The sequence below is a fragment of the Myxine glutinosa genome, chromosome 1 (genome assembly GCF_964187855.1).
Source record: "Myxine glutinosa chromosome 1, kmMyxGlut1.1, whole genome shotgun sequence".
Taxonomy (NCBI): domain Eukaryota; kingdom Metazoa; phylum Chordata; class Myxini; order Myxiniformes; family Myxinidae; genus Myxine; species Myxine glutinosa.
The window spans coordinates 121261598-121284244 of NC_136261.1; the positions used below are offsets into that span (position 1 = coordinate 121261598).

Here is a 22647-nt window from a genome sequence, read left to right on the forward strand (position 1 = left end):
CATCTCAAGGATTAAGAGACACAGAGCAAGCTTAGACAGTCTTAATTATCCCAGGGACAACGGGCCCGTCTCACACTCACACAGGGTATTGCAGATGGGCAGGTGTTCCCCAGCACGTCCAAGGATGGTCCTCGTCCAGCTCTCCACGGTCCCCGGTACATCCGCGAAGATGGAGGTAGGCAAAGGCAGGGACTTGTAGCGTGTCTCTCGAACCACGGAGATGATATTGGGGCGAACGGCAGAGAGGGCTTTTACGGCAAAGGGCGGGATGGCTTTTACCGCAAAGGGCGTTTATTCAGCCTCGTTCACTCGCTTGGCTGAAATGTGCAAGTTCGTTATAAACGCGCCTGGCTGTGCCCGCGTATATTCAACGACCAACTCCTCTTCTTCAATGCCTTGGTGTTGGTTAGCGCGCGCGTTCTCATACGATGGTGAAGTTCATCAAGTGGTACAATGCGAGTTCTCTCATCAAGTCCCCTCTCTGCAAGTCCTGTGATGCAAGTCCCCCGCTTCAGTCCTGTCGAGGGCTTTGCGCAGCGGGTTATATAGGCATGCCCCGCGGACCTTCTGGAACTCACCAGACTCTGCTCACCACGCCCTCTGACGCCACCACCTCTGAGCCCTGATTGGCGGCTCATGCTTACCGTCATTGCCTCTGCCGCTCTGCCTCGACTCCGCCCCGAACCTCAACGCCGCCCCCACCTTCTTAGGCCTACCCCGTGTTAACTCGACTAATGAACAACCAATGGGTAGCAAAATGGATTGCGCCTACAGAGGTAGAATGGTTTGCAGAAGTAGGGACTATTCTCCTGTCTTTGCACAACGCAGAACTAACAGAGGAAATGGCCTATTCTCACATATACTAAGACATAACTATACTACAAATGGGCCTACATGTTGCTTGTGTGTCTATCCATGGGGGGCAAACCTTTAACCTTTATTAGGCTCCCTTTACAAACCTCAAAACCATAGCAATACATATACATATATATATATAAAAATACATATATATATATATATAAATAAACCACCTTTGAGGCCATTTTTCTCCGCCTTTTTGGGGCACCCTGGTGCCCTTTTTGAAGCAACGTTTTAGGGCCGGATGCCCTTCCTGCCGCCAATACTGTTGGTTGCCTCTTGCGACACACAGGGAATTACCAGTGAACTGGAACTCAATTATGCTTACCTCGGAAGGATGGTCAGGCCGAGTCAACCCCCTTTGTGTTAATTCAGCGATTGACCGGGATTCAAACCCAGGATCCTAGGATCCCAAGCAGAGGGGATAGGGGAGAGTTTAGGAGGGGAGGGGCAAGGGGAGAGTTTAGGAGGGGAGGGGTGAGGGGAAGTTTAGGAGGGGAGGGGCAAGGGGAGAGTTTAGGAGCGGAGGGGGTGAGGGGAGCGTTTTGGAGGGGAGGGGAAAGGGGGAATATTTGAATGAGATGGAAGCCTCAAGGGACAAGGCCTGAAACGCGGCATGAACAAAACGACTATTACACACAGGTATGCACGATTTACAGTGCATTCAGAAAGTATTCAGACCCCTTCACTTTTTTCACATTTTGTTATATTGCAGCCTTTTGCTGAAATCGTTTAAATTCTTTTTTTTTCCCCTCATCAATCTACACTCAATACACCATAATGATAAAGAGAAAACAGGATTTTAGAAAGTTTTGCAAATTTATTAAAAAGAAAAAACTGAAATATCACATTGACATAAGTATTCAGACCCTTAACTCAGCACGTAGTTGAAGCACCTTTGGCAGCGATTACAGCCTCGAGTGTTCTTGGGTATGACGCGACAAGCTTTGCACCCCTGGATTTGGGGATTTTCTGCCATTCTTCCATGCAGATCCTCTCAAGCTCTGTCAGGTTGGATGGGGACCGTCGGTGGACAGCCATTTTCAGGTCTCTCCAGAGATGTTCGACTGGGTTCAAGTCAGGGCTCTGGCTGGGGCACTCAAGGACCTTCACAGAGTTGTCCCGAAGCCACTCCTGCATTGTCTTGGCTGTGTGCTTAGGGTCATTGTCCTGTTGGAAAGTGAACCTTCGGCCCAGTCTGAGGTCCTGAGTGCACTGTTTCAGGTTTTCATCAAGGATATCTCTGTGCTTTGCTCTGTTCATTGGTCCCTCAACCCTGACCAGTCCCCCAGTTCCTGCTGCTGAAAAACACCCCCACAGCATGATGGTGCCACCACCATGCTTCACCGTTGGGATGGTATTGGGCAGGTTATGAGCGGTGCCTGGTTTCCTCCAGACATGACGCTTAGAATTGAGGCCAAACAGTTCAATCTTGCTTTCATCAGACCACAGAATCTTGTTTCTCACAGTCTGAGAGTCTTTTAGGTGCTTCTTTGCAAACTCCAAGCTGGGTTTCATGTGTCTTTCACTGAGGAGAGGATTCCGTCTGGCCACTCTGCCATAAAGCCCAGATCGGTGGAGTGTTGCAGTGATGGTTGTCCTTCAGGAAGTTTCATCCATCTCAACACAGGATCTCTGGAGCTCAGCCAGAGTGACCATTGGGTTCTTGGGCACCTGTCTTACAAAGGCCCTTCTCCCCCGATTGCTCACTTTTGCCGGGCGGCCAGCTCTAGGAAGAGCCCTGGTTGTTCCAAACTTCTTCCATTTAAGAATTATGGAGGTCACTGTGCTCTTGGGAACCTTCAATGCAGCAGAAAAAAGTTTTGTGGGCTTCCCCAAATCTGTGCCTCGACACAATCCTGTCTCTGAGCTCTGCTGGCAGCTCCTTCGAACTCATGGCTTGGTTTTTGCTCTGACATGCATTATCAGCTGTGAGACCTTAGAGACAGGTGTGTGCCTTTCCAAATCATTTCCAATCAATTGAATTTACCACAGGTGGACTCCAATCAAGGTGTAGAAACATCTCAAAGATGATCAAGAGAAATGGGATGCAGCTGAGCTAAATTTCAAGTGTCATAGCAAAGGGTATGAATACTTATGTCAGTGTGATATTTCAGTTTTTTCTTTTTAATAAATTTGCAAAACTTTCTAAAATCCTGTTTTCTCTTTGTCATTATTGGGTATTGAGTGAAGATTGATGAGAGAAAAAAATGAATTTAAACGATTTCAGCATAAGGCTGCAACATAAGAAAATGTGCAAAAAGTGAAGGGGTCTGAATACTTTCTGAATGCACTGTATATACAAATATATATATATATACAAATATATATATATACATATACAAATATATATATATATATACAGTTACATGAAAAAGTAAGTACACCCTATGTAAAGTTTTGACTTTTTCAACATATTTCAACATACAGCTATTTGATCTTCATTTCAACAATATTGATAGATAAAGGTGATATAATATAACAAATATCATGAAACATTTACATTTTGTAGTCCATTGTATAATTTAAATAAAGATAAATGCAAATTTCGCATGTGGAAAAAGTAAGTACACCCCCACAATTATCACTACTTCAAATGCCTAAAATTAGAATCAGGTGCACCAGCTCAGGTGCAAATGATTAGAACATCGTTAGAGAGGATCTTGGAGGAACCTGTCTTATTTAAACCTCAGACATTTCGTTTGCTTTGCTCTTTGTTGTTGAAGTGTGCGGCGTCACCATGCCTAGATCAAAAGAGCTCTCTGAGGCCTTCAGAAAGAAGGTTATAGATGCCTACGAGTCTGGGAAGGGATTTAAAAAGATCTCCAAACAATTTGAAATCAATAATTCGACTCTCCGGAAGATCATCTACAAGTGGAGAAGATTCCAAACAACTGCCAACTTGTTCAGGCCAGGCCGCACCAGCAAGTTCAGCCCGAGAGCAGACCGCAAGATGCTGAAAGAAGTCTCTAAGAACCCCAGAATGTCATCACGGGACCAATCGGTAGCTCTTGCCACTGTTGGTGTCAAAGTGCACGAGTCTTCCATTAGAAAGAGGCTGCACAAATTTGATCTACATGGGAGGTGTGCCAGGAGGAAACCTTTGCTGTCCAGAAAGAATATCAGGGCACACTAAAGTTTTCCAATGAACACCTAGGCAAAAACCAGCACTTCTGGAACAATGTGCTCTGGACAGATGAGTCAAACGTAGAGCTATTTGGCCACAGTACCAGAAGACATGTTTGGCGAAAACCAAAGACAGCATTTGACCACAAGAACCAGATACCAACTGTAAAGCATGGTGGTGGAAATATTATGGTTTGGGGCAGCTTTGCTGCATCAGGGCCTGGGCAGCTCACCATCATAGAATCCACGATGAATTCTTCATTGTACCAGAGGGTGCTTGAAGATAATGTGAGGCCATCTGTCGGAAAGTTGAAGCTCAACCAAAGGTTTACCTTGCAACATGACAATGACCCTAAACATACCAGTAATTCCACCAAGGAATGGCTGAAAAGAAAGAAATGGAGGGTTCTGGAATGGCCAAGTCAAAGCCTGGATCTAAATCCCATTGAGGTGTTGTGGGGGGGGATTTAAAACGAGCTGTGCATGCACGAAACCCCTCAAACATCGCACAGCTGAAAGAATTCTGCATGGAGGAGTAGGCAAAAATTTCTCAAAGTCAATGACAGAGACTGGTAGACAGTTATAAGAAACGCCTACGTGAGGTTGTTTCGGCCAAAGGGGGCAATACCACCGATTAGAGCCAAGGGTGTACTTCCTTTTTCCAATTGTGAAATTTGCATTTATGTTTATTTAAATTATACAATGGACTACAAAATGTAAATGTTTCATGATATTGGTTATATTATATCACCTTTATCTGTCAATATTGTTGAAATGAAGATCAAATAGCTGTATGTTGAAATATGTTGAAAAGTAAAAACTTTACATGGGGTGTACTTACTTTTTCACGTGACTGTATATATACACAAATATATATTCAAATATAGATACAAATATAGATATATGTATATATATATATATATATATATATATATATATATATATATATATATATATATATATATATATATGTTGGAACCCATCTGTGGATCGGTCCCATCGGCCGATGGGTCTGACCCATCTGTGGATGCACGAGAAATGACAATGCAGACCCATCGGCCGATGGGTCTGCGCCATCTGCGGTTGTGTTGTTCACCTTGAAGGAATGTGTTGACAGAATGGTGCTCTTCAATCAGGTACACAGTCATTGGAATTACATGTGGTAGGAATTTAACAGAGATGATTTTTAAATGTTTTATTATCTATTTCTACCCATCTATTTATACATTTTGTCAATACATTTTGTAATTAACAGATACATGGCAATTTTAGTAAAGCTTTACATAACATACTCAACATTCATACAAAACATTAGGTGTTCTTCTGATAATGGTGGTGGGGAATGTTAAATTCCTTTATATTAAATTAAATAAAATAAAATTTAAATTAAATAAAATAATAAAATTTAAATTTTAAAAATAAAAGTTAAATAAAACATTTTAAAATCATCTCTGTTAAATTCCTACCACATGTAATTCCAATGACTGTGTACCTGATTGAAGAGCACCATTCTGTCAACACATTCCTTCAAGGTGAACAACACATCCGCAGATGGCGCAGACCCATCGGCCGATGGGTCTGCATTGTCATTTCTCGTGCATCCACAGATGGGTCAGACCCATCGGCCGATGGGGACCGATCCACAGATGGGTTCCAACATATATATATATATATATATATATATATATATATATATATATATATATATATATATATATATATATATATATAACGTAAATTGGGAAAATAATGTAAATTGCACTAAATAATTGCACAGTTGTATTTATATATACATATATAATGTAAAACGGGAAAATAATGTAAATTGCAGTTATATTGTAAAAAAAAAAGGCCTTCTTCAGGGAACAAGTAATGGGTTGACAACTTACAGCTGTTCTGCAGCAATGTAAGTAAATTACGCCTTGAAAGTTGATGTGAACAATTCGTACAGGTGTCCCAACCTCTGCTGATTACTTGATTACAGACCCCCTGTCTGTATAAAATCAGTATTGGAACAGACTGTTATTACACCCTCTGAAGCAATATTTGGACAATATTTCACTGCAGGAAGTAGTATATTGGAAACTGGAGGAAACTCTGACAGGAAGAGGTCTGGCAGACCCAAAACCACAACAGAATCAGAAGACAAGTTTCTGAGAGTCAGCAGCTTGCGTGTTAGGTGGCTCACAGGACAACAGCTTCAAGCACAGCTTAACACTGGTCGAAGTAAGTGTTACGTGCTCCTCCCCGAACCCCGGTCACGGTGACCTCCGAGCCCCGAGAGGAGTCACAGCAGAAAGATGTGTTATTCTGTATGTCAAAGATCAATGGTGAAACCACACCAATTGTTACCAACAAACAAGTATTGTATTGAGGTCACACAAGAATAACAGTACAATAACAATATTAATCAATTGTACAACCAATATATCATTCCTATGATGGTACCATCAGTTTCATACAATATAACTCACTGTGCTCCAAGTGAGCGAAAATAACATTCCCAATGTCTCTGTCCCAGCTTCAAACCAAAGTCGATCCACGCTCCAGTGATCGTCAGAACGATGTTGTATCGAGACCAGAATCCCGCTCAGTTGACAGTCACACTGCCAAAGATAGGCAAAAGTGTCCTCAAGAGGCGGCTGGGAAATCACACCTTCGGGTATGGACATTCAACGGCTCCCAATCGGCGAACCGCAAATTCACACTCAAAATCCATGTTACACACACACACCAGGTTAACGTCTGGATGCGGTGAAATGGTTGAAGCGAGGTGAAAAACCTGGAGCGATGCGAAAATCCAGCACGAGGAAAAATGGCCAACGGTCCGTTCTCGAGACATAACGGCACTCCAATGATTCTCTTAGGAATCAACCGCAAAACCTGTCATGCAGGTTTATCTGTCACAGTGATAACAACTCTGTCGCAGGAATCCCTTTCCCTGGAAACCCCAAAGTTCGCTAGTGACCCCCGTTCGGCAGCATTTGCTCAAAACCTCCAAGCAGCTCGGCTCCTCTCCCACCCCACTCGCCCCACATCTTCTTCCTCTTCTTCCTCTCGTCCGGTTCCTGATCCGGTTTCCGGTTTCTTTTTAAAACATTAATTTTTTTTACCTTTTGAAAACAGTTATTTCCAATTCACTTAAACAATAAAAATAATAGCACATGGAACCAAAAATGTTTACAGTGGATGAGAACCACAACAACGGAAGTGACGAATCCGTAACATAAGCAAGTCTCAGTTTCAACTGTGAAAAGAAGACTTTGAGCTGCAGGTTTGACAGGTCGACTGGCAGTGAGAAAGCCATTGCTACGATGGGGAAAATAAGAAAAAGAGGCTTGCCTGGGCCATGAAACCCTGCCAGTGGACTAATGAAGACTGGAGGAAGGTCTTATGGACCGATGAATCAAAAATTTAAATCTATGGTTCATCACGCAGGGTTTTTGTACACCGTCGAGTCGGCGAAAGGATGGTTCCTCAGTGTGTGACACCAACTGTCAAACATGGAGGAGGATCCAGAGTTTTTTTGATCCAGAGTTCTTTTGCTGGATACAGAGTTCTTTTGCTGGATCCAGAGTCGGCGACTTGCACAGAGTGACTGGCACCCTGAACTAAAAGGACTACCACAGCATTTTGCAGCGCCATGCAATACCCTCTGGTATACGCCTAGTTGATCAGGGGTTCATCCTACAGCAAGATAATGACCCTAAACACACCTCCAGGCTATGCCAATACCACCTTCGAGGAAAAGAACAAGACGGTAGGCTTAAAATCATGGAATGGCCAGCGCAGTCTCCAGACTTAAACCCCATCGAGCTGGTTTGGGATGAACTGGACAGAAGGGTGGAAGCAAAGCAACCTACAAGTGCAACACATTTGTGGGAACTCCTGCAACAGTGTTGGGAAGAACTTCCCGAACAATATTTGATTTCCATTGTAGAAAGAATGCCACGAGTGTGTTCGGCGGTTGTATCTGCAAAAGGTGGCTACTTTGCTGAGTCAAAATTTTAAATTAAATTTTGTTAAACAAAATGATTCTATGATTTCTTTTTATCTCCAATTGTTTATTTGTTCTATGCTTAATTTCAGAGTACATTGAGACATTAAACTGCATAAATTTCAATAAAAACTGGAAAAATTGAGGTGTTCGAAAACTTTTGACCGGGCGTGTGTATATATGTATGTGTGTATATATATATATATATATATACATATATATATATATATATATATATATATATATATATATATATATATATATATATACAGTCATCCCTCGCTATATCGCGGTTCACTTTTCGCGGCTTCGGTACATCGCGGGTTTTTCTCGCTAGTATATGTAAAATTATATCGCCGATTTTTCACTATATCGCGGGATTTTGCGGTATAAATGTATTTTTATATACTATTATTTTAAATATTTTTGTGGTAAAATAAGCATTTTCTAGCCTAAAAAATTAAAAAACGTAAAGAAATAAGAAAAATACAGTAATTAAAACATACTAGGGCATGCCCGTACTATATATATATCTAAAATTATATCCCCCCCCTCTATTTACATGAAATGGTTTGGTCCAAAGCGAACGGCTTGCGAGTACGGTGACAATCCCCCCCCTCTATTTACATGAAATGGTTTGGTCCAAAGCGAACGGCTTGCGAGTACGGTGACAATCCCCCCCCTCTATTTACATGAAATGGTTTGGTCCAAAGCGAACGGCTTGCGGAGTTTGGTAAAGAAATCGCCATAGCGTGCACAAACGCGCAGGAAAGCAAAAGAATCGCAAATTAGTTTTAATTAGTTTTAAAACATAGTTTAACGCCAACATAGTTTGCCAACGTTAAATAAATGAATACGCTCTCAAATGTGCCGTCCGAGGCAGAGTCTGTTCGGCACGTTCGGCACACGTGATAGCTCGCTGCTCTCTGATTGGTTGAATCGTTTTTTGGACATAGCTCGGTAACTACTTGTCCGATTAATATGAAACCTTGAAAAGGCACATCCTCGGGTCCCCAGCAATATACCTGGCAAGTTTAAAGTATATCGGACCCGTGGTTGTCGAGAAACAGCGGTCACAGACATACAGACATACATACACACAGAGATTACTGGAATTATAGATAGATTACAAGAAATAAAATACTGTACATAGTGTACAGTAGAAGGGTAGACAAAGAGTCGTGCGTATGGAAAACGCAGATGCGGCAGCTTCCACTTGCGCTAGTTACCCACGTAATGGGTAACTGTAATGCTCTTTCTGGCTGTGCAGTACATTCATCATCGTCATCACCTTCATCATCATCAGTACTGCACAGCTAATTCATCATCATCTTCATCACGCAAGTTGTAGTATTGAAGAGCCGGGGCTCTTGCTTGATACGGACGAAATGACGGGCAAGACACAAACTCGTCCGAGAAGATATTTATTCTCAAAACCAACTCAGGAACACTGAAAAGCCCGTTTATCGGGCTGCATTATAAAGCACAACCAGAAACCGAAAGCCACGCCTCTCAAACGTGGCGTGCTTCGGTGGTCACGTGATCAACAGGTGTAGCTGAATATACCCGCAAAGCGCGGCACGCTTTAGCGGTCACGTGACCAGCCACTCTCGCGCCGGGGATCCCCGCCGGTGACGTCACCGGCTGGAGCAAGGAGATTCTGATGCTGGTCTTGCTTGGGGGACCCATGGGTAGCTACAGTATCTTCAATGGTGAGTACCCATTAGAATTTTATATGTTGTTAAAATTACGTATGTTTAAGAGTGTAAAAAGTGTTTAAGAGTATAGGAAGTGTTTATAAGAGTATGGGAAAGGTTAATAAGAGTGTGGGGAGGGTCATAAAGCTTTAAAATATATATAAATAATAAAATAAAAATATGGTCGCTACTTCGCGGATTTTCGTCTCTCGCGGGGGGTTCTGGAACGTAACCCCCGCGATAAACGAGGGATCACTGTATATATATATATATATATATATATATATATATATATATATATATATATGTATATATAATTATATATATATATATATATATTGTTACGGTTTCTGCACGACCCTCCAGCCCTTACCAAGAGGAGATTATGCCCCTTGTTCTTTTTGGGTCGTCGCAACCGAGAGACTTGAATCGCAACTTCCGGTTGGACACGAGTCAGGGTTTCGGGATGATGTTCGCACGTACCTAAGTACTCACGCCACCGCGGAAGCGGGGATCAAGTCTCACACAAACCACGCATAATTTGAGTACGTCCGAGCGGATGGCATACCACGTGGTCCGTGCAGATCTCTGGTATTGGAACCCGATTCGAGCGGTTTTATTCGTACCACACTTAGTCAATAGATGGAAAGGATGAGACGGTCGAATAGAAGGAAGAACACAGGTTTAATAATTATTATGTACAAGGATCGGTAGAAGCAAAAGGGACACAGGGCAGAACTTAAACAGTCTTAGCTTATCTCCAGACTCGGGCCCGTTCACACTCACAGGTAAGGGGGAAATGAAGAAAGGAGATGTTCATGCTCTGAATGCACCGGCTTGGTCGTCCAGGAACAGCTTTGCCTGGCATGGCCCTCCCCGGTCACAGCACGTCCCTCGATGAAGGCAAGCAGGCGGTGGGAGGGATCCTTGCAGCGCGTCTCTCGAACAAAGGCAGAGCAGGCAGGCGGGAGGATATACGCCGCTCTCGCACGGCTCGGTGGTTCCTCACAGCGCTATTAATCAGCGGCGCACTTTCACTTGCGTACCTCAACAGAGAGGATCTGCCTCGAGCACAACCGAGCAATTCACTTGTTCAAGCGCCTCTTCCCTCACAACTCGTTTGGCTTCTTTTAGCGCACCTCTCCACAGAACTCGTTCAACGAGCGCCTCTCCCATAACTCGTTCACAACCCAGCGCATGCCCTTCTCACAACTTGTTTCCACAGAGCGCCTTTCCCCATAACTCGTTCACAAACCAGCACATGCCCTTCTCACAACTTGTTTCCACAGAGCGCCTTTCCCCATAACTGTTCACTCTCAAGCGCCTCTCCCCATAACTCGGGTGGAGGCTTTTTGCAAAGGGTTTTATTGCCACGCCCTTAGCCCCCATCGAATGTTCTAACCACACCTTTTGACGCAGTGCTAAGCCACTCCCTTCGAGCCCTGATTGGCAGCTCGCGCTTACCGTCGGCTTCTCCTCCGCCTTCCTTCGGCCTTGATCGACATGTCCAGGCCTGCCTCGTGGCATTTCGCGCCAAAGCCACAGTATCGAGGCGGCATAAGCAATGGAAGGACCTCACTCTCATTATTCTACTCAACGCAAAACTAACACAGGAAAAGGACTATGCTTACATTTACTAAGACATAACTGAACTATCGTGAGGCTACGTGTTGTAGTGTGACTAAACTATGAGGGGGGAAATTAACCTTTATTTGTAAAAAAACTCAAAACCGCAACAATATGTATAGTTATATATAGTTATATATAACTATATAACTATCTATATATATATATATATAACTATCTATATATATATATATAATTATATATATATATATATATAACTATATATATATATATATATATATATATATATATATATATATATATATATATATATATATATATATATATATATATATATATATATATAACTATCTATCTATCTATATCCTTCGTGCCATTCTTACTCAAGTCGAAAAAAGCGTTTACGACATAATCACAAAAAACGTTTTTTTCCCAGCCATCTGGATCAGTGCTGAATTTAAATTCTGTTAAGTGAAGAAAACCTAGATTATCATTGCATGCAATTGTAGAGAAACATGTAACTAAGCTAAATTTATAAACAACAGATCTTATAAATCACCGTGAGCAATTTTGGCTTGGGCAATTTTGGCACGGAGAAGTGCTTGAGACAACATTGCTCACGGTTCTACCTAAATGCTGACGACCCTTTCGAACGAATAATCAAGAAATAAATTTTTATGATACATTGACTTTGTTTTCATTTATACACTAGTTTTTAGGTCATCTCCTTCCGGAGATAAGTCACTAATAATGCCGGTCTCGATGTCCGTCCATCCGTCCCCACTTTTTTCAACTAGGGTTATAGAGATGGGTTAGGGTTCGTTGAATTTAATGGGAGGAGTCATTATTTGGGTGATATACGATGAGCGGAAATGGCAATAACACTCGATAATCAGAAATGGCACGGAGTTGAACAGACACATCTTTTTCGGCGAAAAAAACGTGCATAGACATTCTATTATGAAATGACAGTAAGTAGACACAATGACCAATCACCGGATAACAAAATGTCATTTTCGATAAAATTCGACTTGAGCAAGAATGTCACGAAGGTGACGATATATATACGTGTATATATATATATATATATATTATATATATATATATATATATATATACATATATATATATGTATATACATATATATATATATATATATATATACATATATATATATATATATATATATATATATATATATATATATATATTGTCGCGCGATTGCCCCTCGGTTAAGACCTGGAATCGCGGATTGCGATTTATGGTGTAGCACATGGACAATACTGATCATCTCCTCTAAAGGCTTTTGACACAACTGTTTATTTGCTTAGAAGCAATTAATCTGGGCTGGTGACAAATCTGTTTCTAACTTAACAATGTTAATATTAATTTTTGATCCTTGATTAAGATCTTCACCTGTATCCCAATATTATCTTCCTGAATGTAAGCTGAACACAATATATGATAAGCAATTTGACAAACAATTTTTACACAACGATGAAAATGTAATATTAAACCCATCTTACATTGTGCATCAAGGTGTATTCTTGATTGGTTGACTGTACAGAATCGTTTTCTAAAATTGTTTTTCAGAAGCACACAATACGATTTCACACACATTCCATGTTATGTAGCATGTATACTATAAATGTCGATCTGTCTGTCTGTGTGCTACATATACATTCCTACACCTCTGGAGAGATCTGGACCAAATTTGTCACAGAGGTAAAAGGTTGAACTGGTCTGGTAAAAGGTTGTAATGTAATGTAACTGGCCTGGTACTGGTAAAAGGTTGTAATGAGTCTGCCTTCAAGGAGAGCACCACACTTACATTAGATGAGATAAGTTTTATGTATGGGAGAGAATGGGATAATATAAACTTATTGAGGACATTCCTAATTCCAACCTGACCTGGTCCAGATTGGTGATGTCTGATACATGAACCTGGTCCAATACAATAAACGAATCTAATACTAAGCGTTTTATATCTAAAATCTATGCAGATGGGCAAAATTACCTGCATTGCATGACCGACCCTATTCTTATACAACTGCACGGTTATTAAAAATGGTGTCCATTTTAAATTGACAACATTTTTGGTGCACATATTAAATGTATGCTCCAGACAACTCTCACTAAGTCTTGATGATATCCACAGATAGTAGCATTTCGCACGAGGGAAGCTTGGACAACAGTTTAAGCAACTCTGCGAGCGAAGACTCAGAAGACGCACAAATGCGTCTTCAACTCAAGCGGAAATTGCAGCGGAACCGGACGTCCTTTACGCAGGAACAGATTGAGGCACTTGAGAAAGGTGTGTTTCACACGAGTGGCAGCAACACGATTTTCATCATCCAGGTTATCCCACAGAAGAATGCCACATCTGCTGCCTTTCTTACAGGGAATCAGTAATCATCATTTCATATTTAATGAACTGAGATTTTGATAAACATTTGTTAGTAGCCACTTTAGCAAATTAATGCATTTCTCATTAAAAGAAAAGTTTTGGCCTTCCCATCTGAGATCTTCACTCATCACGCTGGAATCCCGGATATAAATCCCATGAATGTGTTGATTTGACGATCATCTGATCATATTGTTGACTCGCATGTGATGATAAATGTACATTTTGCATGTAATAACAGAACATTCTCTGTTCCATTTGTCATTTTGGAATATCCATAAAAGATGAAGTGTAGGTCCACATTAAAACTCTATGACATCTTTGTGATATTCACACAGAGTTTGAACGGACACACTACCCAGACGTGTTTGCAAGAGAACGACTGGCTTCTAAAATAGACCTTCCCGAGGCACGCATCCAGGTGCATTTTGAACATTTTTCATCTTGCCTTTTTATATTTTTGCACATGTAATGTCAGAATATTCAAATAATAACATATAGCTTGTGCAATCAGTGACACCGTAACATGTTTGGGGGCTCTAAGCCTTGTTTCCTGAATTATGGGGCCCCTCTTAAGCATCTTTCCCAAGAACAGAATATAATAAACAGACAGCAATTCTTATATTTTATTTCAGACATTTAGTAGGAGAGATGAATGTTATGAAGGTGGAATGTTTCAACAACAACAAAAACTAAGCAGACATGAGTGGCCATAAGAAGTCTTTAGAAAGCAAGTGTAGCCAGCAGCAAAAAGTCACTAAGAAAATTCTCCTTTTATACGGGGCCCCTAATAATGGGGCCGCTGTCTTGTTGGGACCCCTGGCCAGGACCCGGTAAGCCCAAATGTCACAACATCATTGTGTGCAATGTATGCTCTGGGACAGGTTTGGTTTTCTAACCGACGAGCAAAATGGAGACGCGAAGAGAAGCTGAGAAACCAGCGGCGACAGACGGCCAATGGCTCAAATCACATCCCCATCAATAGCAGCTTCACTCCAACTGTGTACCAACCTATCCCTCAACCATCCACGACAGGTAAACAGTATGTTCATGGGGTGTTCAAAAGGTTATACGAATGACCTACTCAAATAGTCAATACACACCAATAAAGGCATGAGGATACATCAAGTAGATGACCACAACATGCCCAAAAAATATACATATATACATTTTTTTTACTCATTACCCCATGCATGCGAAGTGAAAGTGGGGTTAAGCAATTGGTTCACTTTGTCTGTCTGTCCTTCTGTCTGCAAACATCAGTTTATGATTCAGGAACAACTGTATTTCAATTGAAAGTTATATTTTGAACACAAGTGGTAACATGAATCGGAAAACAAACCTGTAGTTTAGCAGTACTTTGGCTCTGAATTTGTTCTGATCGTACATGCGCAGAGAGGAGTGAGATACTTATTTTACTCTCTCCGCCTGCCTGGCAGTCAAACAAAATTGAAAATCATTCCATACAGGAAAATAAATGTTTTTAACGACGTCATAAAGGATGCAAGCAACAGGCACGAATAACTAATGTAACATGTTAAATAAGGTGGTGTAAAATACGCTGCATCAACGGTGGTAAAAATTCTGGAAAAAAATTATACAACCTTTAAAATCTTCATTTTACTTCAATTGAATTATATACTTAAACACGAGAACACAAATCACCTTTTTGGCACTTTGAAAACTCTTCCGTTTAGCAGTACTTAGGTAAAATATTACGGCATTTGCTGTCATCACAGCCAATCAAATTTGCCACTCGTAGACCCCCGCCATGTTCTTGTTTCACAAGACTGTGTGGGGTAAGGTGTTCTATGAACTCTCAAAGTTACACATATTTTTGTCATGAAATAATAAACTTGGAATGTGTTGGACAATTGTATCTCATTTATTAGAACTTTTTAACCACCTTAACGATTCATAAAAAACCTTAAGGGAAGGCAATAATCCGAACAAGAGCAATAATAGCCTTCCTGCCTGTCAGCTTGGAATCCTTGTCAGAGCATACATAGATGCCCGTAACATTTAGTATGTATGTGTGTAAGTATGCATGTAGTGTATTTTTAAGGGAAGGCAATGAGTGCGTTGATGAAAGTGAAACTTGAACCTGAGTTCTGAGCATTACAACATATTGTACTCAGATGGGAATGCTCAACAGCCAATGCTTTCATTATTATCAATGTTTCACTTTACATCCTTACATAAAAACACACAATTAAGCAGGTAATGCATCTTAATGAAGTTCTGAGTGATATATTTTTGTTGAGGCAGCTATGCCTTGCCACAGATTATCCAACTCATGTGATTGGTTACAAACACTTTTCGCAGATAATTAGGGACCCTGTAGACAATACATGATTGCATTCCCAGAAAATACTAGAGTAATTAAACTACTTTGCATTTGCTGCTTGATGGTGTATTTTTTTATATAATGCAAAGAGAAAAATTGATGATCGGATTTGGTAATTACCTGGTTTTGCAATTTCCATTTAGTTTTCCTTTAAATTGGCAGGTGAATGAAAGATTAATCGTTGGAAGTCCAAAAAAACATTAGCAGCAAGGAGGCCAAATACTATTGTGTTTTGAAGATTATAGGATCCCTCGTGTATGGCGGGGGTTTCTTTCTTGCTTTTTTTGAATATTCATGGCAGATATTGAAATAATTGGTCTTCCCATCCAAATTGTCATGAAAGACGAGAATGCTTCAGGCATACGATTACGAGTCTATCGGTTATATAATGTTAATGCATTTACTTATTTTGTTTTCACAGCATTATTTGCTGGTGAAAATCGTTATTTCTTGCAAATCTTTAAAGATTGGTGCAATTAATTTCATTCAGTATCACAGTTGTCACATCCAGATCACTTTCATGTGTATCGCTGAATAACCCAAAAGTTATCTCAATGATTCAACTGAACCTAAGGATCAGCAATTATTTAAAAGTAAGGAAATAATGGAGTTTCAATTAGCAATGTTTTTCTTTCACTTCAATTTCAGGGCCCATGTTGAGTCGGACAGATGGGGGTCTGGTGAATGCGTACAGCAGTCTTCCCCAAATGCCCAGCTTCACAATGGCGAATAACCATCCGATTCAGGCAAGGAATTACAATGGATGGCAATTGTATGTGCCAAATTTGTGAGATGCTTAGTTATATGTTGCAGCAGATGTATTCATTTTTTTAGGGCTTATAAGCTGGCAGCATCACACATGAGCTGTCTCGTCTCACCTATGAGCTAACAAGTCTTAGTTTTATTCCTGACCCGACTATAAACTTGCATTGGTGCTTCTCACACCGGGTGTGCTACAATGAGTGCACCGTCGGTGAGATGGGACATTGAGTCAGGTTTTTCTTGTTGGCATTTGCTGCTGGTGAACATTAAAGATCACACAGTGCCCCTTGCAAAGAGTAAGCCATTCCATGCTGGCACCCTGGCTAAATTGCCTAGACTACCACTGGGAGGGAAATGGCAAACCACCCAGTGTAACCATTGCATGATGCTGCTGTGTCAATGCACAAAACTTACTAACAGAACAATAAGTTTTACTACATTTGTTATCTACTTATAAGAAAAAAAAACTATCTACTCATTTTTCCTTTTAATTTTAACCTGCATGACCAATGAAAGGCTGATATTTACTTCCTAAGATGTTTACTTCCATGGCTGGAAGGTTGAAGATGTCACTTCCTTTTCCTTTTCCAAAAAGGGAAGGTTCTTTTTTGTTTCTATTTTAATTCTTTGTGTCTCATGAGATGCATGGGGTGTGTTTGCTAATAGTATATTTCCTGTTTCATTGGTGCTTCTATATCGGCGGGTTGCCATTGATTACTAAATGAAGTGAAGTAACAAATACATATAATATTCATTTGCATAAATGGTGCGTTTGACCTATTGTGTCTAATCTGGGTTTGATCTATCTAATCTGTCTAATTTGTCGAATCTGGATTTGATCTTCAACTTGAATATACTAGAGAAATACCCGTGCTAAGCACGGGTGGGAGGCCAGAAGCGAACAGGCAATGCAGATATGGTGAATGCTAAAGAATGAAACCAATAAATTCCACATTCCTGTAGCACCTTCAGTCGCACATCAGACATGGACAGCAAGTTCGTGAAGGACTTCCATGAAAAACGTACCTGTTCACAAACAAACGGGTACGTTCACGTAGAGAAACATCGATCGTGGGTCCTTGGCGAATCTGCATATGGCGATGGCAAAATATGAGAAATTGGAGGTTTTTTCTTCTTAAACGATTCATATAAACATCTGTTGAATCATATAATAATAATAATAATTCATTTATTTTGTATAGCGCTTTTCAAGAAGCCCAAAGGCACGCAAATCATCAAAATCTAAACAGTATCTTTAGAATTCCAATAAAAGCCACATTGTGGCGGACACGATGGCTCGCTGGCGCAGTAACATAATTCCGCGCACCAGTGGGCGTCGGCCACGCCCCAGGTGAGGCGTGGCCTCCAGATATACATGCGGGCTCGCAGCCCCGAGCTCGGCAGTGCTGACGGGTGAGCAATGAATAAAGAGCTCGACTTAACCTAAAGCGTTGTGGCCTACCTTTGTTTAACGTGTGTGCCCAGCACCACACTGGTGACCCCCACTAGTTCAGCCATTGCTGTTCCCCGAACGCGCCATGGCCGTCAACGCTGTTGCGATCAAGCTCCCGGAGTTCTGGGAAGTGCAGGCCGACACCTGGTTTCTACAGGCCGAGGCCCAATTCCAGCTCCGGGGCGTCACGGCGGACGACACGAGGTACTTTTACGTGGTCGCTGCCCTTGGATCCGGCACGGCCGCCCGAGTCGTGTCCTTCCTCCGGCACCCGCCGGACGAGAGCAAGTACGCGGCGCTCAAGCGACTTCTCCTCGACACGTTTGGCCTCACAGAGGCCGACCGCGATGACCGGCTTTTGGACCTTCCCGTCTTCGGCGACACACGACCGTCCGCCCACATGGATTACATGCTGTCCCTGCTCGGCGACGGCCACGCGGATTTCCTTTTCCGTGCTCTCTTCCTCCGCCAGCTACCTGTACAGGTACGGCTCGCGCTGGCCGGTTCGACCATTACGGAACCATGCACCCTGGCCAGGGAGGCGGACAAGTTTTTCGCAGCCCACGACACACGGCCGGCATATAGCACGGCCGTCGTGGATCCCGGCGCAGCGCACGGCGTGAGTGGTTCGGATCGCCACGTGGCATGGCGTTCGGATCCTCCCGACCACGGTGCAGGTTGTTCGGATCCGCGCGTGGCCGCCGCCATGCCCCGCCCACCACCGTCGTCACAACCAGCGCGACAACCACCACCGGGCCAGACCTGGTGCCACTTCCATACCAGGTTCGGCCACAAGGCCAGGTCCTGCCGCCCGCCTTGTACATTTGGCAGGTCGGGAAATGGCCAGGCCGGCGCTCGCTTCCTGCCATGAGCGTCGGCCATACTGGCAGCCTTCTGTTCATAACAGACACCTCCTCGGGTCGTCGCTTCCTGTGCGACACGGGAGCGCAGGTGAGCGTCCTCCCTGCCTCCACGTCCGAAAAGCAAGCTGAGGGCCGGGGCCCCGCTTTGCTTGCCGCCAACGGCACGCCCATCCGCACGTTCAGGAAGCGTTGTCTCTCGCTGCGGTTCGGGGGGCAGTGCTTTCAGTGGTCGTTTGTTACCGCTAGTGTCCCCATGGGCCTACTCGGAGCGGACTTCCTCTGTGCACATGGGCTGTTGGTGGACGTGAGGCACAGACGCCTTGTCCAAGCCAAAACCTTCAGCTCGCTCGCTTGCGCGCTGAGCAGTTCGTTGAGCAGCTCCCTGGGTGGCTCACCGGGCGGCTCGCCAAGCGGCTTGCTGAGCGGTTCGGTCCCGGCGAGGTTGGTCTGCACGCTTCCGGCAGCGGACGAGTTAACCCACCTCCTCGCCAGGTTCCTGGCCCTCACGCGGCCCACCTTCTCGGCGGTGGCCATCAAGCACAGGGTGGAGCATCACATCCCCACCGTCGGGCCACCGGTCTATGCCCGGGCGCGCCGCCTCGACCCGGCGAAGCTCGCCGTGGCGCAGGAGGAGTTCGCCACGCTGGAGCGACTGGGCATCGTCCAGCGCTCCAACAGCGCATGGGCATCGCCGCTGCACATTGTGCCCAAGCCCGGCGGCGGGTGGCGGCCGTGCGGAGACTACCGCCGCCTCAACGATGCGACCACCCCCGACCGCTACCCGGTCCCTCACATCCAGGACTTTTCCGCCCGGTTGGCGAAAATGTCCCTCTTCTCCAAGGTGGACCTCATCCGCGGATACCACCAGGTCCCCATCAGACCGGAGGACATACCGAAGATGGCCGTCATCACACCATTCAGCCTCTTCGAGTTTCTGCAGATGCCCCTCGGGTTGAAGAATGCGGCCCATGCATTCCAGCGGCTTATGGACAGTGTCTTGCGCGACTTGGACTTCGTGTACGTCTACCTGGACGACATCCTCGTCGCAAGCGCGTCCCGTGAGGAGCACCTCCGCCATCTCCGCACGCTCTTCGAACGCCTGGGCCGGCATGGCCTGATCATCAACCCCGCCAAGTGCTGGTTCAGCGTCACCGAAATCGACTTTTTGGGGCACCGCATCACCAGGCACAGGGCCATCCCCTTACCGGCCAAGGTGGAGGCGGTCAGGGGTTTTCCGCGCCCCCGCACGATCAAGGGGCTCCAGGAGTTCCTGGGCATGGTGAACTTTTATCACCGTTTCCTGCTCCACATCGCCCAGCTCCTGCGCCCCCTGCACGAGGCCCTCCGGGGGGAAGCCGGGCGAAGGCGACGTTGCCTGGACCGAGCCGATGGACGCGGCGTTCGCGGGCGCGAAGCTCGCCTTGGCTAACGCCACCATGCTCGCGCACCCGGCGCCCGATGCACCGATCGCCCTCACCACCGACGCGTCGGACTACGCGGTGGGCGCAGTGCACGAGCAATGGGTGAAGGGAGCTTGGCAGCCGCTGGTATTTTTTAGCCGGCAGCTCCGCCCGCAAAAACGGCGGGACTGTACCTTCGACCGCGAGCTGCTCGGGCTCCACCTGGCGGTCCGGCACTTCCGCCATCTGCTCGAGGGCCGCCTGTTCGCAGCCTTCGTCGACCACAAGCCCCTGGTCTTCGCGATGGCCAAGGTCGCCGAGCCGTGGTCGGCCCGGCAGCAGCGTCACCTCTCGGCCGTGTCCGAGTACACGACGGACATCCGGCACGTCGTGGGGAAGGACAACCCAGTGGCGGATTGCCTTTCCCGGTCCGTCGCCCACGCGGTCCACCTCGGGATCGACAATGCCCGGATGGCGGCGGACCAGTCCACCGACCACGCCGTCCAGGCTTTTCGGACCGCCGTCATGGGCCTCCTCGTCACCGAGGTACCGTTCGACGGCGCGGGCACGGCCCTCTTGTGCGATGTCTCCCTCGGCCGGCCTCGCACCATTGTGCCCGCTGGCTGGCAGCGCCGGTTTTTGACGCCATCCACGGCCTGTCCCACCCGGGCATGAAGGCCTCCCAGAAGCTGGTCGCCGACAAGTTCGTCTGGCATGGCCTCCGGAAGGCCATCCGCGATTGGGCCAGGACGTGCCTCGCGTGCCAGCGTGCGAAGGTTCACCACCACACCCAGGCCCCGTTGGCCCCGTTTACTGTGCCCGAACATTGGTTCGACCACGTTCACGTGGACTTGGTGGGACCTCTGCCCCCCTCACAGGGTTTCACCCACGTCCTCACCATGGTGGACCGCACCACCCGGTGGCCGGAGGCCGTGCCTTTGGCAGAAACGACGGTGGCGGATGTCACGCAGGCGTTCATCGCCACTTGGGTTGCCCGGTTCGTCGCCCCCTCGGACATCTCGTCCGACCGCGGCCCCCAGTTCACCTCAGAGCTCTGGGGGGCGGTTGCGCGGGGGCTCGGCGTCCAGCTGCACCGCACCACGGCCTACCACCCCCAGGCCAACGGCCTGTGCGAGCGCTTCCATCGCGCCATGAAGGCCGCGCTCTGGGCCAGCCTCCGCGACGGCGGCTGGGTCGTCAGGCTCCCCTGGGTCCTGCTGGGCCTCAGGACGGCGCCCAAGTACGACCTGCGCACATCCGCGGCAGAGTTGGTCTTCGGACAACCGCTGCGGGTGCCGGGCGAGTTCCTCCCCGACTCCACGGCACCATGGTCCGCGGCGCAGCAGCGCTCCGCTCTGCAGGAGACCGCCTGGAGGTTCGCCCCGGTGCCGACGGCACACCATGGTTGCCCGCCAACGCACGTCGCCCCGGAGCTTCGCACAGTGGAGTACGTGTTCATCCACCACAACGCCCACCAGACACCGCTGCGGCCCCCGTACGACGGGCCCTTCCGCGTGCTGGAGACCGGGGTGAAGAATTTCACCCTGGACATCGGCGGTACTCCTGACCGTGTCTCCATGGACCGCCTCAAGCAGGCCCACCTCGACTTGGACCACCCCCCGCCAGCGGCTCTGCCCCCGCGTCGGGGCTGTCCCCCGGCGGGTGGACCCCCGGCACCGCCCAACCCCGCCATCATGCCACCCCTCTGCCCTGCACCAATCCCAGATGCCGCCAGGGGCATCCAGGATGGCATCCCGGACGCCGCCAGCCGCCAGAGGGCGCTTCGGCCGGGTCATCCGGTTGCCCCGCAAACTGACCCTTCAGGTGCGCGGGAATTCTGGGGGGGGGGGGGGGGGGGCGTGTGGCGGACATGATGGCTCGCTGGCGCAGTGACATAATTCCGCGCACCAGTGGGCGTCGGCCACGCCCCAGGTGAGGCGTGGCCTCCAGATATACACGTGGGCTCGCAGCCCCGAGCACGGCAGTGCTGACGAGTGAGCAATGAATAAAGAGCTCGACTTAACCTAAAGCGTTGTGGCCTACCTTTGTTTAACGTGTGTGCCCAGCACCACAACATCACTGTTCATATCGGTAAATATTATTCCATCGTGTTTCAAATCGTGATCGATACACTATGATCATGATGATCGTGA

At 45.8% G+C, this 22647-nt stretch overlaps 1 protein-coding gene across 1 annotated transcript in view; it reads left to right on the plus strand.

Moving 5' to 3' along the window:
* The window catches only part of LOC137427916 (paired box protein Pax-6-like), a 152726-nt gene that overhangs the window by 40615 nt on the left and 89464 nt on the right, over nucleotides 1-22647 (plus strand). Inside the window, exons 4-7 of the mRNA XM_078776596.1 lie at nucleotides 13424-13579; nucleotides 14008-14090; nucleotides 14554-14704; nucleotides 16665-16762. Coding sequence (XP_078632722.1) covers nucleotides 13424-13579; nucleotides 14008-14090; nucleotides 14554-14704; nucleotides 16665-16762 — 488 coding nt within the window. The remainder of the gene's footprint in view (nucleotides 1-13423; nucleotides 13580-14007; nucleotides 14091-14553; nucleotides 14705-16664; nucleotides 16763-22647) is intronic.